At 44.7% G+C, this 26,623-nt stretch overlaps 2 protein-coding genes across 10 annotated transcripts in view; one reads left to right on the top strand and one right to left on the bottom strand.

The window, feature by feature from the left end:
* On the top strand, positions 1-25,900 carry PRKAG3 (protein kinase AMP-activated non-catalytic subunit gamma 3). Of its 5 annotated transcripts, none has more exons than XR_009760556.1 (13): positions 1-589; positions 3,522-3,561; positions 4,660-5,309; positions 7,118-7,199; positions 7,507-7,565; positions 8,674-8,719; positions 12,170-12,224; positions 13,073-13,199; positions 14,536-14,701; positions 17,471-17,508; positions 18,143-18,289; positions 20,591-20,772; positions 24,214-24,300. XR_009760556.1 is itself a non-coding variant. In XM_061609352.1 (13 exons), the coding sequence occupies exons 1-13, from the start codon at positions 548-550 to the stop codon at positions 24,234-24,236; spliced, it is 1,614 nt and encodes a 537-aa protein (XP_061465336.1). In that variant the 5' UTR covers positions 1-547; the 3' UTR covers positions 24,237-25,900. The 5 variants fall into 5 exon arrangements, 3 of the variants coding, with proteins under 3 accessions (XP_061465336.1, XP_061465337.1, XP_061465338.1); XR_009760555.1 differs by having other exon boundaries at positions 12,125-12,224; XM_061609352.1 differs by having other exon boundaries at positions 12,125-12,224; positions 20,591-20,684; positions 24,214-25,900.
* The window catches only part of LOC133376705 (rac GTPase-activating protein 1-like), a 31,845-nt gene continuing 29,652 nt past the window's right edge, over positions 24,431-26,623 (bottom strand). The window contains exon 17 of one of the 5 annotated variants that reach the window (XM_061609351.1): positions 24,431-26,290. In XM_061609351.1, the coding sequence (XP_061465335.1) occupies positions 26,239-26,290 (52 nt within the window). In that variant the 3' untranslated portion in view covers positions 24,431-26,238. The remainder of the gene's footprint in view (positions 26,291-26,623) is intronic. The other 4 variants (XM_061609347.1, XM_061609346.1, XM_061609350.1 and 1 more) reach the window with 4 other exon arrangements.

Genomic DNA, 26,623 nt, shown 5'->3' with positions numbered 1-26,623 from the left:
TCAAAATACAGGGGCATCACAGGCGGCTCCCAAAATTAGCTCCCGCCTCCCACAAGGCCCTGCCGTGTACATGTTTCCTCGTGATCTTGAACCTGTACACCGACTTCCTCCTTTCAGAAATGTCGGTCGGCGCTTCCAGCAGTGATTTATATACCTGCGAGCCCGCCACTTGGTCGTGTGCGGTGCAAACATACTGACGGAGGAAGGGAATCTGCTTTTGTATTGGAGCGTCCTAAGCCCGCTTTACTGTCGATGGGGCCTGGCGGCATCCCGACCATTTCACCTTTCGCCGTCTGGGAAAGGGCACCGCGTGTGCGGTTCAAGTCCTGGGAAGCGACGGTGTGTTGCTGTGATCAACAGACCTGTCGCTGACGGCGAGAAGACCCTTTGGAAAACGCTGCGGACGCTGTCTGTCCGTCCGTCCGTCCCTCCCTCCCTCCCTCCCTCCCTCCCAACGTTGTGCGTGTGTGTTTGCGCCAGGTCCGCCGCGCCTGCCTGACGCTAACTCGCTCCTCGGCTAGTCGCCCTAAATAGCAGCTGGCCCGGCATGGAGCGAGCGGCAACGACGACGACACCGGCTTTGGAGAAGGTAAGGGGGGGGTAGGAGACTGGCAGAGTACAAAAAGTCCAGCCCGGACAAAAGGATTCGCAGCAGCCGTGCCGAGATAGTACCGTCCTGCCGGCGAGGCCCGTCCCAGCCCAGCAGCACGGAGGCCACTTCCTACCTCAAACAACGCCACGACCACTTCCTGCTTTCAGTGACAGTCACTTGGAGAGTGGAGCTTATTTGAGTCCAGGGCCGAGCCCCAGAACCTGTTTCCCAAGTTCTTTTTACACAATTTACAAAGAAAAGAGCTTTTGAGCACGTGCAGAGTGTTGCCTGTCTCTCTGAATTTTTCTCTCCCACACCTCCGCGTGTGACTTCTATGCGTGTTTGCCCCCTAACGCTTTTCCTGGCTATCTTCTCTCTCCCTCTCCCAACACCCCCCTCCCATATACGTAAATGTTTTCTGAAGAGGGAAGAACGAAGGAGTTACTGTGATGGAGTTTATACCCAGGCAAGTAGGGACTGGATTTAGATAGGCAGACTGGGAAAAGTGCCAAGCAACCATTAAGAACGCCAAAGAGACAGCAGAGAACAGAAACCAGGAATCCCTATAATTTCTGTCTAGGAGTTCTGCCTCCCAGCCTTCTAGTTCAGAAGGATTTGTTGTACCTCAGATGGAATTAAAAACCAAGGCAGCCCTGCCCAGAACCGACTCAAAACATTTTATTGCTTGAGGCAAAGAACAAGATTCGTCACTCTCCACCCCACTCCCATAAACCTTACTTCAACACTGGTGATCAGATAGGGTTCTCCACTGCACCTGAGGGAAGGAGGCAAGCTTAGGGGGTTACAGGGTAGGCTACATGGCACACCCAACTCTGTCCCCCAATGCCTTGTCTTTGCTCCATGCCCCCCCAGCATCCAGTATCTGTGGCACCCACCTCACTCTGCCTAATAGTAGGGCCAGCCTAGGTTGTGTCCCCTCTTAACTCAAGTTTGTACTCCTAAATAGGGCTGTTACCCAATTATTTAATTTAATTAATTTATTTAAAACATTTCTATTCCTCCCTTCTACCCTATAATAGGGCACTCAGGGCGGCTTACAAAAAACAATTAATGAAATCTTAGTTTTAATACATTAATAAAATCTCCATAAATGTTCATGTGTAAAGCGGGGGGGGTTGGGGGAATACATGTTGTGTTTTTTAGATAATGCAAGCATGTATCATAACAGAACATCAGATATCAGATGCAGGTACTCACATGTTTGGTAAGCACTTGTGTTAATTATAATAATGTCTTTTAAAAAAAATCTGTCTGTGGAATTGGAGACACTTTTTTAATCAAAATATGTAATTGATTAACTCGTTAATCAAGTAAATGGTACAGCCCTAGATGAGATGAGATGAACTTAGCACCTAAATCCCATCCCTATTTGGCTTTCTTGCTGTTTTGCAGCAAGTGTCTGTCCTAACAATATTGATTATTTTTGCAAGCTGGTATGTTTCTGCCTCATATTAATTGAGGCAGGGAAATGATGTCCCACCACATCTCTTTGGGGTTTGTTCTGTGCCTCTGAGCACTGCTGTGCCTGATTATACTCTGCTGTTCTGTGTGTTTCCTTCTGTGACTGAGTATGCATGCATTGTGGTTGATTGTGTTGTCTCCAATGCACAGTTTCTAGCTGTGAAGCATGAACATACAACTTTTATTAGGTCATCCTTCTGTCCCTGTCCCCACCCCACTCTATGTTAACAATATAGCACATGATTCCTGATTGCAGGTCCTTACAGCTGTTAGTTTTGTGTGGCAACTAGAGAAGCCATCCAGTGTTGTTCAACCTGTGTCCCCTGATGTTGATGGACTACAACTCCCATCATCTTGACCATTGGCCATACTGCCTGGGGATGATGGGAGTTGTAGTCCAACAACATCTGGGGACAAAAGGTTGAACAACAGTGTATGGCATACAGGGTTGTGGAGTCGGTACGCCAAACCTTCGACTCCGACTTCTCTATTTTTCTACTGTCCGACTCCGACTCCTTCATAAATGGCAAATGTATATTAACTAGTAATAACAAATTTACTGTAGTAAAATGGTAGCACAAGGCATTTCATCACCACCACATGAATCATCAGGCTAGATTGATAGAACATAAAATATATTTATTTGATTAAAATTTCTGAACAAGAAAACTTTCCTAAATTCCTAGGAAAGTTTTTATTTTGAAGCCAGAGTTGGAGTCGGTACATTTCTACCTACTCTGACTCCACCCAAAATTGTTTCCGACTCCACGACTCCGACTCCACAGCCCTGATGGCATAGGTAATACCTTTTTGTAATATTTGATGGTCTCTGAGTTTAATTTTTTACATGGTTTTTATTGTATGTAGGTGTGATTTTTGTAAACTGCTCTCTAATTTTTTAATTGAATAGCAGTATATAAATATTTATAAATGAATAGATATGATTGTTGGGGATTGTAAGAGCTAGAGGGGCCTCATTTCTCATCTCTGTTTTTATTAACTCTCTTGTGCTATTATCTAACTAATCCATTCTCTTCTCCATGGTGTAAAAATAAGGAGAATATATTATTATCCTACCCAAGATTTAAACATCTGCTTTCCCACTCCACACTTAATGTTCCCCGTCAACAGTTCTGTGTGCATTTCAAAGCTGCAGCAATAAGAAGGTGATAAACAGCAGTCAGTTGGAAGGAAATACAATGCCTGAATGGCCCCTGCCCAGAAAGAAGTGGAGTAGTATGTTTTTGATCCTTCCAGCTTTTAATTTGAACTAGATTTGTGACAGTTTGGGATTGAGGGCCTAGGGAGGAGTCTAGTGTTCCCTCTCATCAGTGTATGCTGTAGAATTGTAGCACCCACTCATCAAACCCTAAAAGCTGGTCTCTTGCACATTGAATATGGACCATAGAGGCCGCTTTTTAACTGTCCATTTCTTCTTCACTTCCAGACGTTACCAGTGAGCAATGGCTTCCAGACTCAGGAAGCAGGTGGGTAGTGCACTGGTTTTGCCTGCCTTTGGTGGAGTGATCACTTCCATGTACAGACTTCACTGCCTGCCAGCCATCCTGAGTCCTGACATCTGATGCAGGGAACAGTTTAGGATATTAATTGTCTGCTTTGGGTGCCTTCTAAACTTGCTAATCCATAACAGCATGATTGTGTGCATTAAATCTGGGATATTATGTATCCCTTTTTTGCCTGTGTTGCCCATCTCACATAGCTAGGATGATGGCCTTCCTGCTAAACCACTGCTTCCCCTGTTATTCTAGTCTTGGAATTAGTTGTACCCAGATTTTACTTCCCCTCAGTCTCTAGTCATCTTGCTTTTGTGTTTGGGAGGGTGGCTCCAGTTCTGCAGGTACATGTGAAATCTATCCTAGTGCCATATTATGCAACAAACAGAGAGATGGAATTCAACCTGAGAAACTTGAGTTCAAAATGTAAGCTGATCACTAAATTCCTTAGGTGAGTCCAGTATCTTCTAGTCTCTGTTTTCCATCTGTTGAATGGCAACAAAGATGACCTACCTCACAGGGTTGTTGTGAGGGCACTCAATAAAGACCATAAAGTTATTCAAGTGCCACCAAAATGTGTGAATAAACATATAGTCTCCTCCTGGCTGTTTCTTATTTTTCAGAAGCAGTAGTAGTTAGTCCCCACTTTGTTTGTAGTTACTGCATATTTTACAATAGAGGGAATTTGCAGGAGACATTCCATCTCAGTTTGGGCCCTAATTGAAATCAAAGAATGCCTTCACCTTTAACTGAAGTGTGTGTGATACTGTTTGTCAAAGGATGTAAACAACTAATTGGGTGTGTGTTCTGTTATGCTGGGTGAGGTGGAGTTGGTGAGGGTTGGTTAGTGTACTTATTGCCACAACTTTTGGCTGTTTTTCTGCGCAAGTCACAGATTTGTTCAGCTCAGCATGTGTGTGCCTTCAGTTTATGTCAGAAGACACAATTTCTTTGGGCTTAGTGAGAAGGAGGGAAGGTTGTGTCAGTCCAAAGGGCCAAGATTACTTAAATATTTCACCTACCAAGACGTTTTTGGTGTCTGGATTTGCATTGCTTTCCCTTACCCGCTAGGCCCCATCCAGTCTCTGGATATTAAGAAATCAGCGTTGGAAGCCAAGGTTGTAGGGCAAGAGGCCAAAGACCTGGCTACAGATGGCAGAGATCCAGAGCTGAATATGATCAATGTGATGTCAGATGGCAGGACCATGAATAGAGGTCCCAAAGCTGTTGCGCTGGATGCCAGGACTGCAAATCAGGATGGCAAAGTAACAGCTGTGGATGTAGTTGCTACAGAATCAGATGTTAAGACTGCAGTTGCAGAGACCAAAGAACTGGATGCAGCTGACAACAATGGTGGACCACAGGCCACAGTGACAGATAGCAGGCAAGCAGAGCCAGAGGGCAAGGATGTGATGCCAAGAGGTGGGAGTGAGGGCTGGAATGCCAATGTACCCATCCTGAATGTTAAAGATGCAGGTCAACAAAGCAAAGTCACACTTCTGGATACCAAACCATCAGCATCAGAGGTCACCAATCCAGAAGAAAACAAAGAAGATGATGCTGAAATAATTTCTCTCGACTGTGAAATTCTGGGGTTTGGTCCTGATACTGATTTGCTGGGCCCTGATGCTGAAACTTACATGCATTTCATGCGGAGCCACCGCTGTTACGATGCCATTCCCACCAGCTCCAAACTGGTAGTTTTTGAAACCACCTTGCAGGTGAGGGGGAATGTGGGAGTTATTGTGGGTCAAGTGGGGGAGGGGAACAGAAAACTGGTTGTTTTGGATGTTGGGATGATAGAAACTCACTTTCTTATACATTGGGGATGAGGAACCTGTGACTATCCAGATATTGTTGGACGACAACTCCCATCTTTCCTGACCACTGGCCATGCTGGCTGGGGCTCATGTGAGATGGAGTCCAACAACTCTGCATCCCTGCAATAAATCCTGAGACATCCAACAAAGGACAATAGTCAGATGGACTCAAGCGAACACTCTGCTCCCTTCCTCTCAGTGTTCCTGATAAAGTTGTGATCTCTCTATAAAAGCCAGTTCTCAACTTTCACAATTTAGTGGTGTGACATATTCTATTAATACAGGGCAGAATTATGCAGATGAATGGGGGGTATGCAAAGGCTTGGTTTTCAATGGCAATGGTAATCGGGCAAGAAGCTGGCTGGTTCCCATCCTGATGGTATCCCTCCTTCTTATGTGCGTGCTTGCTTTTCATTCCTATGAGCAAAGCATGATACTTCAGGAACACTTCTGTTTTTAAAAGAATATTCTTAAGTGTCCATCAGACTATTCCAGCGTGGTATACAAAAGTATGAATAAAACTGTTCATACAACATATTAATACAATATTTAAATTCAAGACCACTGGCCATGCCAGGCTAAAAAACTTAAAACTAAGGAGTAGAGAAGGCATTCCGACAAAAGGCAAATAGGAACAGTTACAGCAAGCTTCCATCCCTGACAGTACAACCTTGACAGTGTAACCTTCACTGACAGGGATTCTACAGCAAAGTCTTCCCTGGGATCCTTTCAATACTTGTCTGCCTTCCATACACACTCTGCCCCCAGTAATGTCAGATAGTCTGCTAATTTCTTGCTGGTTTGTCAGGTACTTGGCTTTCTGCTATTGCAGACGGTGTGCAAGAGAAACAGCTGCAGAAATTTATTAAGGAGAAAGCGATTGTGATTATTCTACCTCCATTGTCGGGGGCAGTATGCTTCTGAATACCAGTTGCTGGGGAGCACAAGTGGGGAGAGCACTGTTATGCTCAGATCCTGCGTGCAGGCTTCCCACAGGGATATGGTTGGCCACTGTGGGAAAGAGATGCTGGTCTAGACTGGCCTGTCGCCTGATCCATCAGGGCTTGTCTTACTTTCTTATGACTGTGGCGGAGCTAGAACATGGGAACTCAAATCTGCCTGCTTCTGTCTAGCAAGGAATCCTTAAATCAACAGAAGATTGCTTTCAGGATGCAGCAAATCTACCTGTTTCATCAGGTTGTTCCTCCTGCTGCAATTTCACCTTCCACTATATTTGTTGTAGTTCTTTGCATTCCTACAACTGCAGTTTAGGAGATGGTACAATTGTGGGAAGAGCAAACAGGAAGAAAGTAAAAGTCCCATCATCTGGTGAACAATAGAACTAAGACTGTCACCCCCAAAATCTAGCTGCAATGTTTAATAATAATACTCAGTCTAGTAGAAGAGGATAAAGGGATTGCTACATGGATGATATTCAAGTGGAAAAACTTTGGGATTTTCCCCTCCCTAGCTTGCTTGGCTGGATGCAGATATTTCCTCACCCTGTAGATCTGGGGTAACCAATGTGATGCCTTTGGCTGTTGTTGAACCACAACTCCCATCAGCCTTAGCCAATGGTAGAGGATGATGGGGGTTGTAGTCCAACATCATCTACAGGACACCATGTTGACTGTCCCTACTGCAGAAAGACAGGAATGACAAACAACAACTACCAGTCTGGCCCATCTATTCTTTTTCTCTGTCCCCAGATTAAGAAGGCCTTCTTGGCCATGGTGGCCAATGGGGTGCGAGCCGCCCCTCTCTGGGACAGCAAGCAGCAGTGTTTTGTGGGTAAGTGATGCAGCCATAGGGGCTTAGGTGGGTAAGAGAGAGGACAGCAAGCTTTGGGCATAAGATGGAAGTGAGAACTCAGACCTCATGGTACTTCAGACTGTGCTAAGGATGGCTAAGAAGGCAAGATTTAATGTATGCAGGAATTCTGTGAGTGATTTATTAAGAAGTGTTTGAATAGTGTGTTACCCCATGAACTGAAGCCTGCTCCATTCAGGTCCTTCATTGTCTGTTGCTTCAACATCTTCAGACCTGCACCTGCATGTGTGCACTCTCTTTCTCCTTTTCCCCTTTTCTCTTCCTGCAGGTATGCTGACTATCACTGACTTCATTAACATCCTACATCGCTATTACCGATCCCCTCTGGTGAGTTTTCCAGCACTGCTCAAACCCCTTCTCAAGATCTGGAGCAAATCAGCTTCCGGCATCTCAGCTCCTACAATGCACCGTGATTGGAGTTAGGGGTCTGGGCACAGAGTGACAGCAGAGCTGCTTGGAATTCTGGGATTCAAAGAGCCAACTTGATGGAATCCCCACTCAGCCATGAAGCTCATTGGGTGACCTTGGGTCAATCACTGGGGCTGGCCCTGCCCTAGGCAGAATAAGGAAGGTGGTAGATGCACAGAGTGGTGAAGAGCTGTTGGAGGTCAGAGGAGTGTGGGCCACACAGCCTGCCCTAATCTAAAGTGCTGCCATCAGGTGCAGCAGAGGCCAATATTCCATATACAATCTTGAACTGAGATTCATCTGCCAGTCCAGTCAGTTTTTTAAAACATGGAACAGGAAAAGGCACCATCTTATCCTTTGCTTCAGACACCAAAAGGTATTTGAATATCCCTGGCATTCACTATTTGTCAGCCTAACCTACCTCACAGGGTTGCTGTAAGGATAAAAAGAGAGTGCCTTGGAAGAAAGGCTAGATACAGCTGTAACTAATGAATGAATGCTTAAAAATGTGAACCAGGGATACCTATAGGGCAGAATCAAACAATTTCCCCACAGTCTCATTAAACAAATCATTTAGTGGGAATGTTTATTAACAAAGTAAACCTTTATTTAATGTGAAAAGTGCTTTATGTTTTAGATATTTAGGGTTGTATTTAATTAAGTTCATTTAAAAAATCTTGAAAAACAACGCATATGCAGATTAAACATACAGGTAACAACCTCACTGCTCAGAGTAGACTTATTGAAATTAATGAACCTAAGTCGGCCGTGTCCATTAACTTCAATGGGTCTGCTCTCAGTAGGACTAGCATTGAATACCACTCTTTGGTTTTAATTTCCTGGGGATTAAAAATGCAACACAAAATCCAAGTGCAACCTCAATACAAATGTTTCTGACCTCCCACAATGCAGTGTGCAGTTCTACCATCCTAAAGCAAAATTTGAACAACATACCCCACGCTAAGCTCATTATCTTACCCTTTAGTGACATATCCCACTCACCAGTATGATTTTGTGCTGTTTCTAGGTTCAGATATACGAGATTGAAGAACACAAAATTGAAACATGGAGAGGTGAGGAGGGCGCTACTAGGGGGAGTAGTGTATGCATGGATGCAATTGAACTTTATTTACATTGGTTGACATCAGTGGAAGGTGAATGATACCTTCTACGTGTGCATGTTTATGCTTGTCCGCATGAGTCTTGATTGAAACTGTTCCTCTTTTAACTTGATAGTTGATCCAGCTTGATGTTCTTTCCCTAGACAAGGGCAGCCAATGTTGTGCCCCCCAGATCAGTGGTTCCCAAACTGTGGTCCATGGACCACAAGTGGTCTGTGAGCTTTATTCAGGTGGTCCACAGCATGCCCACATTAAATATTCATATTGATTGTCAATAATATTTTTATTGTTTCTTTTATTTCTTCCATTTTGATACAGTTTGAAATCTATGGGATGTAAATTGTAATACAATATAAAGAATAATGGAAGCATTAAAAATATAATTAAAAATAATGCCATATCTAGCAGACTGCATTACAATTGCTACAGGCAGAAAAAAAAAAGCCTACCCTGGACCCATTGGTTTGTGACAACTACTGACCGGTTGCAAATACCCCCTTTTTAAGGAAGGTGATTGAGAGGATTGTGGCACAGCAATTGCAATTACTCTTGGATGAAACAGATTATCTTGACCCATCCCAGTCTGGGTTCAGGCCTGGTTATGGGACTGAATCAGACTTGGTCGCCCTGATGGATGACCTTTATCGGGAGAAGGACAGGGGGAGTGTGACCCTGTTATTCTTACTTGATCTCTCAGTGGCTTTTGATACCATCAACCATGGTATCCTTCTGGGCTGACTTGGTGAGATAGGTATTGGAGGAAGTGTTTTACAGTGGTTCCGATCCTATCTCCAAGGTTGCTCTCAGAGAATAGCATTGGGTTACTGTCTTTTGGCCCCCTGGCAGATGTGCTGTGGGGTGCCGCAGGGTACCATCTTGTCTCCTATGCTGTTTAACATCTATATGAAGCCCTTGGGAGCAGTCATCAGAAGATTTGGGGTGAGGTGTCAGCAGTATGCTGACGATACCCAGCTCTATTTCTCTGTAACATCTGAATCAGGAGAGGCCATGCAAGCCCTGGACCGCTGCCTGGACTCGGTGGTGGGCTGGATGAGGGCCAATAAACTGAGTCTGAATCATAGCAAGACGGAGGCACTGTGGGTTGGTGGTTCCTGAGTTCGGATAATTGGTCAGTTGCCTGCTTTGGATGGGGTCATACTCCCTCTGAAAGAGCAGGTCCATAGTCTGGGGGTGCTCCTGGATCCATCTTTGTCGCTAGAGGCTAGGTGACCTCAGTGGCTAGGAGTGCCTTTTACCAGCTTCGGCTGGTAAGACAGCTGTGGCCGTTTCTGGACCGGGATAGCCTGACCACTGTTGTTCACGCACTGGTAATGTCCAGGCTGGATTACTGTAATGCGCTCTATGTGAGGCTGCCCTTGAGGTTGGTCCGGAAGCTGCAGCTGGTGCAAAATGCAGCGGCAAGACTGCTCACTGGGGCAGGGTATTGCCAACATGTCACCCTGCTGCTGAAAGAATTGCACTGGCTGCCCATTTGTTACTGGTCCGAGTTCAAGGTTCCAGTTTTGGTGTACAAAGCCCTATGCAGCTCGGGACCAGGATACCTGAAAGATCATCTTACCCTTTATATACCCAGTCCATCACTGCGCTCTGCAGGTGAGGGCCTCCTGCAGATACCATCTTATCAGGAGGTTCATTCTGCACAATATAGGAAATAGACCTTTAGTGTGGGGGCACCTTACCCTGTGGAATTTCCTCCCCTTAAATATTAGGCAGGTACCATCTCTGCTATCTTTTTGGTGTCTTTTGAAGACTTTCCTCTTTCAACAAGCCTTTTAAGTTGAGACCTATCCCAGTCTACGTCTGTGTTAGAATTGATTTTAATGTTTTTTTAACGATATTTTTAACCCTTTTTTTTAACAAAAAGATGTTTTTAAAGCTTTAAAAAAATGTTTTTAACATTTTGTTTTAATGTATTTTAAGGTTTTTTATGATGATTTAAAGTGTTTTTAGTGTTTCTGTTTGCCACCCTGGGCTCCTGCTGGGAGGAAGGGCAAGATATAAATCAATAAATCAAATAATAACCAATCAACCAACCAAACAAACAAATAAATAAAAACCATTAAGTAGTCCACCAAGACCATCAGCAATTTTCAAGTGGTCCGTGGGGGAAAAAGTTAGGGAACCACTGTTCCAGATGTTGCTGGATTACAAGTTGCATCATCTCTGATTATTGGCCATGCTTGCTAGGGCTGATGGAAGTTGGTGTCCATGTTGGTTGGAGTGCACCACATGGGCTACTCCTGTCCTAGATAAAGGATTTCGATTATAGTACAGCAGAGATGGGGAAACTGACTCTTCAGGTGTTGATGGACTGCACCTCCCATCAGTCCTAGCCAGCATGGCCAATAAGCAGGGATGATGGGACTTGTAATCCAGTAACATCTGGAGGGCCGCAGGTTCACTGTCCCTGCAATACAAACTATTTTGCTGTATTCTAATGAGATGAAATTTATACTTCTCTGAATTTTGTGATGTAGTTCTCCAACCAATGTTTACACAAAAGCATATATTAGGGATAAATGTGCATTAAAACAAACACAGTGAAAATAACATACAAAAATGCATCATCTTAGGAGAAATAACGTTAAAAATGTGTAATTAGTCAAAACTACATACAAAATTGTGTTTATTAAGAAAAATATGCACTAAAATACTGATGAAAAAATATTGCAATTTGCTGCAGAAATGTAGAGTTGAAACCCAGATTGACAGATTTGCCCCTCCCTAATCATGGGTGATGGGAGTTGGAATCCAACTACATCTGGGGGGGGCACCATGTTGGCTGCCCTGACCACAGTGGCAGAGTGCAAGACAGATGAGGGATGTTGCTCCATCTCCTCACTGCTTCCATGCTCAGTGATGAAGCACATGCTTTTTTGCATGCAAAACATCCCAGGTTCAATCTCTGGCAACTTCATGTAGTGCTGCAAAAGACCCCTATCCGAAACTCTGGAGGATGGCTGCCAGTCAGCGTATAGACAAAGTTGAGCTATCTGGACCATTGGTCTGGTTCAGTATAACCACTATAGCAATTTCCCCTCTTCAAAGTGCTACAAATTGAATCACCACCAACAGTCATCTACCATGCCTGCACCAATTTCTGAAATGTTTTCAGTGCACATAGTATGGGCAGGAAGTTTATAATAAATCTTTTAACTTGGCAGTGATTACCTATGATTCATAAGGTATAGTCAACCCAAGCTATTAAATGCCAAAGTCCGAGTAACTCATCCTAAGTTGGTTGGAAATCCAATTTACCTCTTCTGCCAAGTTCCCCCCCCCCCCAGACATAGCTCCTTTCTCAACCTAAGGTGGGTATTCTTCCATCCCACCTAGGGCAACAGTTCCGTATGCTATTCAGCTGCTTTCCTTTCTCCCCAGAGGTGTATTTGCAAGGTTCCTTCAAACCCTTGGTATACATCTCCCCGAATGGTAGGTAAGTCATTCCTGTTGCTTGCTCACATCTCTTGTAGATAGAGGCAGGAAGAAACACCCTCTCTTTCTATAGAACAGCTTTCCCCAACCTGATGCCCTTGCCAGTATGGCTTATGGTCAGGGATGGTGGGAGTTGTAGTCCAATAATATCTGGAAGACACCAGGTTGGGGGGTGCTGTGAGGATCATCAATCTGCAGTCTTCCTCCCTGTGTTGCCTATTGCAAACAATCCCACTATGCCATACATTGCCAAATCGAGGCCATCCTATGGTTGTCAGAGAGGAGCTAGGGGAAGTCTGAGGACTGAAAAAGGATATCTGGCTTGAGAAGCAGAGATGCCCCCAAAGGAATGGACACAAAGTATGTAAGTTTATAAAGCAAGGTTCCTGTTACCACAGTAGATCCCTCCCCCATGGTGTAAGAACCCAGGTGTCCTGTTCCTATTTTAATTCTTTTGTTATGCTGCTTTGTTGTTTGCTATCCTGGGTCCCTTTGGGAGGAAGGATAGGATGGAAATGTAATAAATAATAATAGTGTGGCCACGAGGTATGTACCTTTAACAGCATAGTAATTGACAAGACAAGAACTATGCTTTGCCCATCATTTTCTTGCCAAAAAATGCTTCAGCAGTTGATGTCTGCCTGTTATGGAGCTGAATGCACACAGCCTTTACCCATAAGGTAGCAACCCTAGCTGGCTTGCACCCCCTGCTCCATTCTAGGCCATCCATGCTGTGTGATGCCCAAAGTGGCGGTGTCATACAGTGAGGAGGACTAACTGGGTACAGAGAAGGTTCCTGATCCAGTCTTCAGGTCTACCACATGGCCCTTTTGTCTCTCACTTTTGTAGCCTCTTTGATGCTGTTTATTCCTTGATTAAGAACAAGATCCATCGGCTGCCAGTTATTGAGCCCATCTCAGGGAATGTCCTTCACATTCTGACGCACAAGCGTATCCTCAAGTTCCTGCATATCTTCGTGAGTGCTTAGTGGCTAGGAAGCCTTGGTCCAATGCCTGATATTTTCTTTTATCATTTATTTATTTGTACAGTTCCATCACTGTATGTGGTGCTTTTCAGAGTTGCATAGACAAAAACAGATGAGACCCTGCCCCCAAGGAGCTCACAATCTAAAATAGACAATGGGGGGAAACAGTAGGAGAGAGAAAAAGGGCGGAGGGAGATGAATGTGAGCTCATGAAAATAGAGGTACTTACAGCTTGATTACAGCTGGGAGGATTAGGAGGGTTAGGCTCCATTGATGCTCTGCTTGATTATTTGTTAATAACACAAATATTACTATGGCAGCATCACAAGTCTCCAGTGTTTTCTCATCAAAAGGAAACCAAACCTGTCACCATTGTTCCCTGGAACCCCTTGTCACTTGCTGACATGAGGCATTTATAACAATGTATATTTCCCCCTCAAATCTCAATGAGGGGAATGGAGAGGCTTAGAACTCAGTGTATTTGCTGACATTTTGACTTAGAAAAGCAAAAACAGGTCACATAATAGTTGAAAGAGTAATTATTTAAGATAGTTGTGGGAAACCCGGGAACTGAATGTGGTCCTACAGGTTTCTATCTGGCCCTTGGAACTCCCCCTAGGCTACACCCCAAGTGTTTTTGCCTGGTTGAAATATGTCTTTGAGCTCTGATCATGCCTCTGGCTTGCCTAGATGGAGGATAGAGAGGGTGAGTGAGTGTGCATAGAAACTAGCCCACTGTGCAAAGGTAGAATTTTGTGGAGTTTTTCTTGTTGCTCCGCCCACTTTTGACTCTGGTCCTGTTCACCACTGACATGTATCCTCCAGAAGCTTATCCAGAAGGGAATGCGACCCTGAGGCTGAAAAAGGTTCCCCACCCCTGCTTTATGGAATGCATGGATCCTTGGGGATCTTGGGATCAGAGAAAATGCCCCACTGTTCTCTCTCTGCGTTTTACAATATAAATCTTAACAATCTAAATAATAAGCCTCTAACTCCTCCTTTTTTCTTCCCCCCCACCCCCACCCTAACCCCACCTTCCCTTCTTCCCTTCGCTCTTGGTGATAGAACTATCACTTCATAAGATCCATAGGGTCTTAAATGGAGTTGTGACTTGGCCACTTGTTTCAGCTGTTGCAGAGTATCTAATAAAAGGCCACTATCTGCTTCAAGTGTCTTGTAAATACCCCACTGGTCTCCATGCTGGCGGCATTTATTTGACACATATGTCTTCTGCCTCTTTAAACCTCCGTGCCATTGTCCCTCCACTGTGGGCTAGTAAGTGGCTCTTGACCAACTCTCACAGCAGTTTCTTCTTCTCTCGCTGCAGGGGGCCATGCTTCCGAAGCCACGATTCCTCCAGAAAACCATCCTGGAACTAGGCATAGGCACTTTCCGTGATGTTGCAATGGTGCTGGAGTCAGCTCCTGTCTACTCAGCTTTGGAGATTTTTGTGGACCGCAGGGTCTCAGCATTGCCTGTCATTAATGAAAAAGGTATTTACTGTGGGGAACTCCTCTGCTCATCCCTATCTTTGCAATGTCAGCTGAGACTTACTTACCTCTTTCTCTCTCTCTCTCTGGTACTTAAGCACAGACAGAGTAGCTTTATAATTCATCCTCTCCCTACATCTTTTGGTGCCACTGATAGTCCATAAACCCCATATGGCATTTGTCAAAAAATCTGAGACATCACATGATGTGGCTTTTGCTAGATGGTATCATTTTGGATGCTTCCTCAATTGCACCCAGGGCTAGTATTTCATCGGTTTTTCTGTAAGCGCTGCTGTACATGTGGCTTAGCATCCTTACTGTAGCGACTTTAGTCAGTCATCACCAACTCCTGTCTTCTTTCCCCATGTTTGTTCTGAAACATTGCTTGCCTCTTTCTCAAGGACTCAAGCTCGGTGATAAAAAGCCTGGAAAATGGTGATTACATATATTTTGACGGCAATTTTTTTAAAACCATCTTTAATATTGGAGTTTAAAATTGTTGTAACCCGCCCTGGGACCTCATGGTGAAGGATGGGTAAGAAATCTAATAAACAAACAAAGAATGCTCTGTGTCTAGGTCTGATCAAGACTTTATGGTGAATGGGTTTTTTCTTCTTTTGTTTGGCATTTTAAAATCATTTTTGTGATTAATACCTGTGGAATATTTGCTTGGATAGATTTTTTTAAGCCTTTCTCTCACTATACAGCCACAAGAGTGGCTGTATACTATAGCCAGCATGGATTTTTTGCATTCTGCAATGTTAAATTGAAAATACCCCCAATGCCATTCTGATGCTTCCCATAAGCTCATTTTAAAACAAAACCTTACAAAACTTATAGTCCTGAACTCAGAAACGCTTGGTTAACAACCCTCTAAATTTTCATGGTGATACACAAAACAGTCAGAGAGAATCAAGATTTCAAAGTGTAAAAAGAGAGAGAGAGACCAGACTCCTTTTGGACTTTTTTCTGTCAGAGTTCTCAAAATTTGTTGAATTAAAAATCAGCCATGTTCACAGAGCACCTGTAATCCTGTTACTGACCTTGCCCCATACTCTGACCTTCATCTTCTGCAGTTTCAAACTTTAAAAATGCCTAGCTGATTTTTATTAATTTAAGAAATTTAGCATTGAATTAAATGATAAGCCCAGGCATGCTCAGTAAGAAAGCCAGACTCACAGCTGCTTGGCTTGGCTAATCAGGGGGCCACACCCACCCCAGACCTTTATTTCACTTTAGACAGTCATGGCTCCCCCAAAGAATCCTAGGAAGTGTAGTTTGTGAAGGGTGCTGAGAGAAGACTCCTTTTCCCCTGACAGAGCTCCACTGGCCAGAGTGGTTTAACAGTCAGTCGCTCTGATTGAAGCTCTGTGAGTGGAACAGAGCATCTCCTATCAACTCTCAGCACCCTTCACTAACTAAACTTCCCAGGATTCTTTGGGGGAAGCCATGACTGTCTAAAGTGGACTAAAGGTCTGGTTTGGATGTGGCCAGTGACAGTTTTGGTTTAAATTTGGGTGGGAGACTACATGTGCCTGCTGTAGAATAAAAAGGTGGGGGAAATGCTGAAAAACAATGATACTGTTCACAATGTTTTCCTTTTGCTTCCCCTCTGTCTGGTGCCCACCCACCTAATCTCCTCTCCTCCCTCCCCTTCCTGCCCCCTGCCACTCCCCCAGGTCAGTTTCACCTATTCTAAGTATGATTGCACAGGAGTAAATCCCATTGAACTCAAAAAGCATGCAAATGATCAAACCTGCCCTCCTCCCTCCTCTCCCCTTCCCTCCCCCTTCCAATCCTCTCCTCCCTCCCCCTCCTCCTCCCCCATGGTCAGTTTTACTTATCTTAAGCATGATTGCATGGGAGTAAATCCCACTGAACTCAATAAGCATGCAAACCATCAAACCTGCCTTCCTCCTCCCCTCCCCCTCCTTTCTGCTGCCTTTCCTTCTCCTCCCCATCTCCTGTGGTCAATTTCACCTATCCTAAGCATGATTGCAGGGGAGTAAATCCCACTGAACTCAATAAGCATGCAAATGATCAACCAATTCTCGGCAAACTTGCACAGGATCCCATTTTGTACCTCCAGGATTAAAAAGCAGAGAAATTCACTTAACAAGCAAAAAACCTTGCTGTTTAAGACCAATCCAACTTGTGTTTGCATTTTTACAAATTTGTACGGCAGTACAATATCTCAGCCCTGGTGTATTCACTATGAAAAAAAAATGGAAATGGACTGCCTTTAAGTCGATCCTGACTTATGGTGACCCTATGAATAGGGATTTCATTGTAAGTGGTATTCAGAGGGGTTTACCATTGCCTCCCTCTGAGGCTAGTCCTCCCCAGCTGGCTAGGGCCTGCTCAGCTTGCCACAGCTGCACAAACCAGCCCCTTTCTTGTCTGCAACTGCCAGCTGGGGGGGCAACTGGGCTCCTTGGGACTATACAGCTTGCCCATGGCTTCACAGGTGGCAGGGCACATAACCCCTGAGCCTCTTACTGTGGGGGTGATCTTTAGCTGGCCCTGGACACCCAGAAGACATGAGCCGGGATTTGAACTCACAGACTCTGGATGCCCAGCCATGGTCTCCGCTGCCCAATTTCCCTGCTTTTTAAAGTTTGTTAGAAATATCTGTTGGCTATAGGAACGTTCTTAAACTGCAAGTTTTTTTGCCTATTAGTGAATATATATGACTATAGCAGTGTTATTGGAAGGTTTTCTCTATTGGTAGGGGTTGTTTCTAATGCTGACTTCCCTTCTTTCTCTTTACAGGGATGGTGGTTGGTCTCTACTCCCGCTTTGATGTGATTGTAAGTTCAGTACAGTCCCATTTTTTTCCAAGTTCTGATTGTTAGATAAACAGCAGTTAGATCTCAAATTAAATGGCCATGTGAACCTTGCCTAATGAGTTGGCCTAAACTGGCAAAGGATCGCATGCAGGCTGGAGGCTCACAGTAAATGTGAGGGGAAAATAAATTTGGAAATGGGATGTTTCCATCTTGCTTCCAGGGGATGCTGTCTCTCTGGTGTAACTTTTGAGATGAAAGCATCACTTGGGCAGGTGTATGTTTGACAGGGACTCCCTTGGAAATGTTTCCTGAACTCTGTCCATCTAAGGGGGTTGGAGATACAATTTTTCATTGCTGTCAGCTCCAAATAGAGAACTTGGTAACTGTAAATGTAGGGTGGAAAGCAAAGGGCAATTTCTCCAATTGATTCTATATTGATGGCAATTTCTAGGACTTATGCTCCATTTAACAAAGCATCTCTTACATAAAGCATTAAAGCAGTATGGGGCAGCTGAGCCATGGCCTTGCTTCAATAACAGCTAGTTGTGTATCAAGGCTAGAGCTCTCCCACCTTCACAAAGTGGGGTTTGGATTTACATATTCCCTACAACGATCTGTCATGGTGGCTTGAAACCATTTCCTTGTCTGTCCATAGCACTTGGCTGCCCAGAAGTCCTACAATAACCTGGACATTAGCGTGGGGGAAGCACTGAGGCAGCGCTTAGTCTGCCTGGAAGGGGTGCTCACATGCCATCCTCGTGACACTATGGAAGACATCATTGATCGCATCGCCAAGGAGCAGGTATGCCAGCAGGCTTGTGCAGAGGGGAAGGAATGTGCAGGGCCTTACTTAACAGTTCTGCTGCTGCAAGACCTTGCCCTTCCCAAAATCTGACTTTTGATTTTGTGAACCTAAACCTCTTCCATCTCTGCTTTCTGCTGACTCAGGTCATGCCTGATGTCACTTGAGAGCCTCAAGCCTGGCCCATGATTGACTTTGCCCTATAGACATCTGTGTTCCAATAGCAACAATCTCTACCCTGTTTTTCCCCATATGCCACTCATGGTCGAGACTCCTGACTGGTGACTTGCAGGCCCTAGGACAGGTGTGGGAAACCTGTGACCCTCCAGAACCTGTGTTGAACTCAGTTTCCATCAGTCCTCCAACCAACATGGCCAATGGTCAGTGATGATGGGAGCTGTAGTCCAGCAATTTCTGTAGGGCCACAGGTTCCCCACCCCACCCTAAGAGGTGTATCAAGGAGTGTGTGTGCATATGCAGGTATATAGACAGAGACACACTCTTTAGCAGATCTGTTTTCCTTACGTTCTAGGGGCTGTTTCATTAAACTAAATGCCACACTATAATATCGGGGACTCCTTTTTGGAAGTGACAAAGGAGGCATTCAGAGGCAGCCTTTTTTTTTGGCCAAGTCATAATAGGAAGTTGTCTGCTGAAACAAGGGACGGGTGTATTGCAGCACTTGCTAGTCAAAAGGCTCTCCAAGCAAGGCTTTGTGTGCGTATATAGTGAAATTGATTTATTGGGGGATTTTTTCTTTCTTTTTCCTCCAGCTTGTTTTGCGTTATCAAATGGGGTAACTGATTCAACTCTTGGATCAGCCTGGAGTCCAGAAACTGTTTTGCATCTTGGTAAAACATCATGCCTTGTTTTATCATGAGTTCCTACCCAACTGCATATTTAGGGAAAGTATCTTTGCTCCCAAAGGTGGTAGCGGCAGATGTCTTGAGCCAGGAACTGAGAGGGTGGGGTGCAGTGTGTAGAATATGCCATCAATTTCAGCACGTGGGATATCTCCAGGGGAGAAGCTATTGCCAATGAACCACTTAAAAGGGGGATCCGGGGGGAAGCTGGGAGGCCTCCTCACTCAAGAGACAGATTGCTCAGGAGGATGATCCCCAAGGTAAGTGAAAACATCTTGGGATGCTGATGAGAGCTTAAAATTCAGAACAAGAAATCTAAAGGGTGCTTCTCATGTTATATGAAAGCAAGCATCTGTTTGGTGTAGGATGGAATCCTGTCCTTTTTTACATTCTGTTTTAAAGTGTGCCCCCCTAGCGGTTGTTAACAATCCAATTACTTTTTTCTCTATCTTTTCATTTTTCTGACCTCCAATTTTTTCTTGCTTTGGAAAGAATTATTGATATTATAATTGCTATTTATTCACGCGTCTCCACTGGTATCAATCTTTTTTCTGAACTCTGTAATTATTGCCTGTTTATATTCCTTTTCAAGTGCATTGCAGAGCAGATTAAGGTAGATAATCAAGTCAGTGCCTTCCCCCCTGCTGCTTACAATCAACACCTTATTCCCCCCTGCTGCTTTCTGTCTGTCAATTACAACACTTCATTGACATCAGTGAAAGGGAATATACATTCCAAGAGCTCATATAGAAAGTAGATCAATAAAAGTATCACTCACACTATTGATTTCAAAGTGATTTTTTAAAAAAATCAGAAAAAAGAATGAATTGGAAACCAGGCATGGAGAGTTACTACTTCAAAATTCTGTCTGCAAAGATAGAGAATATCAGAAATAATAATCCAATGGCAGATCCGATTATTGAAGAAACAGAATGCATCACTAGTTTGGTTCCATACAGCTGGAATCCTTGGCAAGTCCTGGCTCCCTACTGCATGTACATATATAATTCACATAGCTGGAAATTGTTGTTTACTGCAGCAATGGCCCTTCACATAGTGTTGAATCATAGAGTTGGAAGGGGCCTATAAGGCCATCAAGTCCAACTCCAACTGCCATCAGCCCTAGCATATGTGGTCAGTGGCCAGAGAGGATGATGGGAGTTGTAGTCTAGCAACTGCTGGAGGGTCACAGGTTCCCTATCCTTGATTTACAGCAAACAGATGTTTCCATATGTAATCAAGTGTATGCACATACTTCTAAAAATATCTTGCTGTAATAGAACAATGAGGATGACAATAACCCAGCAAAGGGAAACATTACTTAGGTTTTTCTAAGGTGGTGGCAGTGTAACTCTTGTCCTCTGGATCTCAAACACTCATCTCAGCCTGTCCCATTACTATCCTCCCCTTGATGGTGTGCGGCTCACTCATCTGACAGGTCCATCGTCTGGTTCTGGTGGATGAGAAGACAACCCCACGGGGGATCGTGTCCCTCTCTGACATTCTCCAAGCCCTGGTGCTCACGCCTGCAGGTATCGATGCCCTAAACTCTTAAGCTGCTCGACGCTCCATCCTTCCTCCATTTGTAGCCTCCATTTCCTCCGCTTCTCTCCAGTTCAGGTAGGCCCCATGCCTTGGCCTCTCCAGCCTTTTTCCTGCTGCTCATTTTTGCCTTGCTGCCAGGTCTCTCTTGTCCGGCCAAGCCAGGTCTGTATTTCTGTCTGTCTAGAACCAAAACACCCAGCCTAGGAGGGAGGCCAATGCTGTGGATCATAGACATAGAGTAGCCATGTAGGAGGAACCTTTTGGGGGCCTGTAGGCACACTCGCACACACAAAGGCAGAGTTTCAGCTTCTGGTAGCTTTCTGGTAAGATAGACCTCCTGATAAATCAAAGCTGTGCTTAAACCTTCAGGACTAGGGGCTTTCCTTTCAACCTTAAATCTATTTAGATTTTCTACTTACTCTTGTTCAACTTGTTGCTTGCACAGCACACCCAATTGTTGGAAGTGTTTTGTTGCATGACAAGAGATGGTTAAAGAACTGGATGGCACCAGAGTAATCTGCTACAGCTAATAAAGCAAAGCATCTGGGAAAGTGAGTGAATGAGTGACTCTCTCTCCATGTGAATTTATTTTGGGAGAAAGCTAGGAGACTTGCTGCACATTAGGCCCATTTCTAATTGCAAACATAGAACCCCGTCAGTCGACAGCATTTTCCTAGCACATATTTTATCACTTGCAAAGTGTGGTCTCTTTTAGCAGCACACACGTCCACCGCAGCTTGGAGCGCTGCAATGTATTTCCACAAGTGTCTCTGGCACTTTGGCTGGTGCTCATGGCAAAATGTGTGATATGTTACACTCTCCCTGTCCTGCCATTGAAACACTTTTGTTTTATGTTTTATTTCTTCTTGCAGAGACTGTATACTCCCCACTGTGCCAACCACATAGGAAAAGTGATTCCCAAGGCCATTAGGATATAAAAAGAACACAAACAGGCCTACTGGATCAGGCCAGGGGTCTAGCATCCTTTTGCCAACAATGGCCAGTCAGATGCCTTCTGGAAGCCCACAAGTAGGGCTTGAAGGAAGCAGCCCCACCCTTTGTTTACCCCCCCCAAACATCTAGGGTTGATGGGCACATTGCCTCGCATGAGGGAGGTTCCCTTTAGCTATCCAGGGTGTAGCAGCCTTATCCTCCCATGAATCTGTCTAATCCCCCTTTAAAGCCATCTAGGCCACTGGCTGTCATCACATCTTGTGGTGGTGAAGAGACAGGGACCCTCTCACTCTCCCTTTGCAGATGGTAGTGGTTGCCAGTTAGGTACTTGTCATGTGGAATGATAGTTTTGCATAGACTCATGTGCCTGTTCCAGTAAAGGCAGCATTCCAAAGCTGTCCTTCCTTCTCCTGTAGCACTTGTACCCTCTCTCTCTCCCCCACCCCACCTGTTCTTCCCTCCTCTTCCTGCTTCTTTTACATTCACGTCTTCCTTCTACAGCAGCTTTCTTCTCTTGCCTTCTTCCTTTTTATTCCCAGTTTTATTTTATTTTTAAAATAATCTTTCACCTCTCTAAGCTCAAGGGCTCAGTAGTCTTCCCTGCAACAACGCTCCCCTTCTGATTGTGTAGGAACAGTTTGGTCAGCTACTATTTGCCATATCAAGACTCCTGATAATTTAATAAAAGTATCTCAAAGGTGCATAGGAGCATCTCAGTTGCTGGAGGAGCACAGTAGCTAGGAAAAGGAGCTAAGGAACTTGCTTGTCCTACCTTGGCATCAGCTGTAAGGGGGTGGATGTAGATGGGCTTCACCCATTGCATGGCTGGTGTACAACCCAGACTCCCCATTAGCTGATGTAGCAACCAACCACAAGGTTTATACTTTCTTCTTGTGCTCACCCCCCCCCCAATTCTTAAACACCTATACACACTTAAGAAAAACAAACAATTTTGCCAGATACTGGGAGAAGCTTTGGCCACATGCATACCGGCTGCTTCAACTTAAGGCTTCTTGTTGCCTAGTTCCAGTGGGCTTAAATCTGAATGGTCTTCTGTGTTCTTGCCTGATACCATTCACCCTGTTTATTTATTAATTATTTGATTTATATCCCGCTCTTCCTCCCAGCAGGAGCCCACTGTTGCCACCTTCCTGCAGCTAGTTGTGTGTATGGCTTCGCCTGAGCTCAATCATGTTTGCATGCTGGCTGGGGTGGACTTGCACATGGGGCTGTATATAGGGTAGCATCCCTTTGGTTAATGGCTGTGGCTACTCTGAATAGCCTATTCCAATCACCACTTTGTAATAGAGGGGGTGGCTTACATGTGCAGCCCTCCTGCTACTGTGCGGCTCCCATCAGCCCCAGGCAGCATGGGCAATGATAAGGAATGATGGGAGATATAGCCCAACAGCATCTTGGAGAGCCACAGGTCCCTCATATCTGACTGAGGAAAATGCAAGCTTTCTTAAGTACAATTCACTCCAAGAAACAGCAGATGGATATAGCTGTTTAGCCTAGGTCCATCCTTCCTAACCCTAAGCCATTTTTTTGCTTGAGACCTGCCCTGTTAGGGCATCACTCGCACCTCCCAATACAATGCTTGAAATTAATTAAATTAAAAGTGACCTTAACCTGTACCTAACTTTTGGCTGAGTCCTTTAGGGGTTCCCACTTAAGTGACTGATTGTGGCTCTTAGCTGTCTAGTTTATGATGGAGCAAGTTTAATAAACTTGGCCATGTAATGCCAGTGCCTAAAACACTGGGCTCAAATGCAGGGATTGGGAAACACCTAGGTCCAAATCCCTGTTATAAGCTATTACAACTTAAGCCCCACTCTTCCTCCGGATACTCAGAGCAGCTTATCTATGGTTCTAAGGAAGCCTTCCCCTCCATATAGTATCCTGCCCAGCTTAAGCAGTACAACTGTATTTGAGCAAAGCTCCTTCCTCTGCTGACTGCCCTCACAGGACTTCCTAAGAGCCATCTTGCAGGGGTGGTGGTGGTGGAGAGAGAAGAACCTGCCAGGTAACATGCTAAAAAGCAGCATGAAAAGAACAGGTGGGAGCATGCATTTAAGGCACCAGTTAGCCTCTGATATGCATCGAAAGCCACTAACTGCAAACAAAAGGTTTTGAACGCTTAAGGAGTTTTACTGAGCAGCGCATTTCTTTTTTAGTGGGGAGGCCAGTGCATTAAACAAGGCTTCAGCTCATTCTCTAGGCCAAGGGGGGCTCTGGTCCTCCAGCTTTGTTGGACTCCAACTCACATCTGCTATAGCCTTTATGGTCAGGGGTTATGGGAACTGTAGCCTAATAACATTTGGAGAGCCACAGGCTAGCCACTCCTGCTCCAGGACAAGATTGGTTGGGTGGCTTGAGCACACAATCATCTGTTGGCCTTGCTGATGTGGTATGACATTAAAATGCCACTGAGCTCCACAGCAGAAGATACATGTGTGATGGATAAATACTAGCTCGTTACACAGACAAAAAAAGAGGGAGAAGCATAGGGCAGGCTCATTTCCTTGCAATGCTCTTAACTTTGTTAATTCCTTACTGCAGGCATTGACCGCCATTCAAACTGATGTTAAAGACCACTTGCTACTCAGCACCTTGGGCTACCGCCACAGCATCTATGACACACAGGAGTAAGGTGGGGCTCTCCAACCCATGAAAAGAGAGAGACATTTTCCCTTAACAGGCAGTGCTGATGCTTTGGCTGCCAGTTACTCCCTCCCATAATACTGGAAAAAGGTGAGAGAAGCAATAACAAAGGAGGTCCTGGACTTCAAAACTGTAAATAGATTTTCAACGCCTGAAATCTACTACATTATACAAGCAGCCTCGCTAGAGGTGGTGAGAAAGCTGGCCCTGGCTGAACATTGCATCTGTTGCTTGTTTCCTCCCCTAGCTCCTGCTGCCTGTAGGAGATACTATCACATACAAAAATCCAATTTACTTCAAGGCCTGTAGCAGATGCTTTTGGCTGAACGGAGAAGGTGATGGCTACTGCTTCAGACTAATGGACAATAAAGAAGGCTCATTACACTCACAAGAGGATGACAGAATAGAAGCCAGAGGCTGCACAGTAGAAGTGTATTGGTCCTAATTTAAAGCCAGGCTCTTTGGCTTCAACAGGGAGAAAGAATTTCCCCATTAGACCACATTGCTTTGGAGAAAAGGCAGAATTTTCCTTAACTGTTGCCTCCAACACAAGACTGAACACTTAGCAGGCTACTGCATTATTTTTTATTGTTGTGATTTTTCATTGTACTTGAGCCAGCAACAAGGTGTGAGATCTGCCTGGCCTAAGCAAGAGAAAAGCAATTTAAGAGGGAGTTTTGAAGTTGATGGAAGGTTAACCGCCTTCTTTCAAATATATCCTGTTGCAGAACATTACAGCATCTCTTTCCCTCATCATTAGGAGATGATAGAATGTGCCTAACTCAGTCCACCATTTTCCTGTAGTTGACAACAAGCAACTTACAATCTTTCTGCTTAAGCCTAAAGGAACAACCAAGGCATTTACTCTTAAGCACCCGTAACAGCAATTTGCTAGGAGCATTTTTCCAGTAGACTTGGTGAGGAAGGTGTCACTACAGGAAAGTGTGCAATTTCACTTCTTGTTGCTGCTATGTTCATTGAAATAAATTTTCATATTAAGACACAAACTATACACTTTATAATAAACCAGCATTATTACCTTTCTTTGTTAGCATAAGGCGCTTGGATATTCCAGGAAGAAGGCTACTAGGGACAGTTACAGCACCTTCTTTTCTTTCAACATACATCTCATATCCCATTCCAGGCCTTAGTGGGACAGTTAGCGGTATCTTCTTGCTTCCGTATTCAGTTGGTGTTGCTATTACATTTAAGGAAGGAGCAATATGTTTCCAGGGCAAAGGCAGCCAATGCAGTGCCCTTCAAATGTCTTGGGCTATGATTCCTCTCAGCCCTAGTGAACATGGTCAGCAGTCAGGGATGATGGGAACTGTAGTCCAAAACATCTACTAGAGGGCACCAGATTGGCCACCCCCCTACTCCAAGAAGAAGAAAACTAGCAAGGGCTTGAATCAAAGTGCAGAGAGGAAGGCATGAAGAGCAATAGGACTCACAGGGATGGGGAAGGGAAGGGGGAGAGAAAGACTTCTGGGTGGACTTCCTTGAGTGATAAATAAATAGTAAGCAAGCCAGTCACATAATGAAGTTATGATCTGGATTAGGATCTTCATGTTCAAGCCTTCTGAAGTGTATTTATCAAAGACAAAGCCACTATGGAGTTTTGGTTGGGACCCTAGAAATCAAAACACCCTTTGAGAGCATCGTCCTCAACCAGCAATATGAAAGGGGAGAGACAAGGTTTTCTCTCTTCTGCAGATCCCAGATCGTGGAGGGAGGGAGATCAGAATGTCAGCCAACATTGACTTAAAGTACAGATAACATCTCCCCATGAATTGTGACGGCATAGGCCTGGGATTTGGAGGTGGCAAGGAAGAGGTTTGCTGGGAGGTTGGTGCATCATAGCAAGGAGGAGCACAGCCTTCATGAACAAGAGGACTAAGGAGGTAGCCAGCCAGAGTTGCCTCCTTATGTTGGAAGTGGGAAGAATTTGCCAGTCCTCTTAGTACGGGAAACATTCCTGGCCAAAGACAAAAACAAAAGAGGTAGACTCCAAAGTGGACACTTCCTCTACAAACATATGATCATCACTTTGGCATCAGTGCCTCTGGCAGATGAAAGGAAGGTCAGCAAATCCACCCAACAGGTAGAAGTATGGTAATGCACACCTCAGAGCCTGCACACGCACACACACACACACACGCACACAAAATCCAGGTAACCAAGAGGCATCATTATAGTTCAAGGACACTTTCCAGCTAGGCAAAAGGCACTCAGGTACAGAGTGGAGCAGGACCCATGAGGGGCATGGCATGAGAAGAGTCACGAGGGCCCAATAGAGACTCCTGGCTGG

This window comes from Rhineura floridana, chromosome 2 (genome assembly GCF_030035675.1).
Source record: "Rhineura floridana isolate rRhiFlo1 chromosome 2, rRhiFlo1.hap2, whole genome shotgun sequence".
Classification (NCBI taxonomy): domain Eukaryota; kingdom Metazoa; phylum Chordata; class Lepidosauria; order Squamata; family Rhineuridae; genus Rhineura; species Rhineura floridana.
Note: the sequence above shows the minus strand (reverse complement) of the source record. Positions and strands in the feature narration are given on the sequence as shown.

Excerpts from the sequence above, each read along its gene's own strand:
- PRKAG3 (XM_061609352.1), top strand. The coding sequence starts at position 548 with ATGGAGCGAGCGGCAACGACGACGACACCGGCTTTGGAGAAG. Across the intron at positions 5,310-7,117 it reads TTTTTGAAACCACCTTGCAG|ATTAAGAAGGCCTTCTTGGC; the intron begins GTGAGGGGGAAT and ends CTCTGTCCCCAG. Across the intron at positions 18,290-20,590 it reads ATCGCATCGCCAAGGAGCAG|GTCCATCGTCTGGTTCTGGT; the intron begins GTATGCCAGCAG and ends CTCATCTGACAG.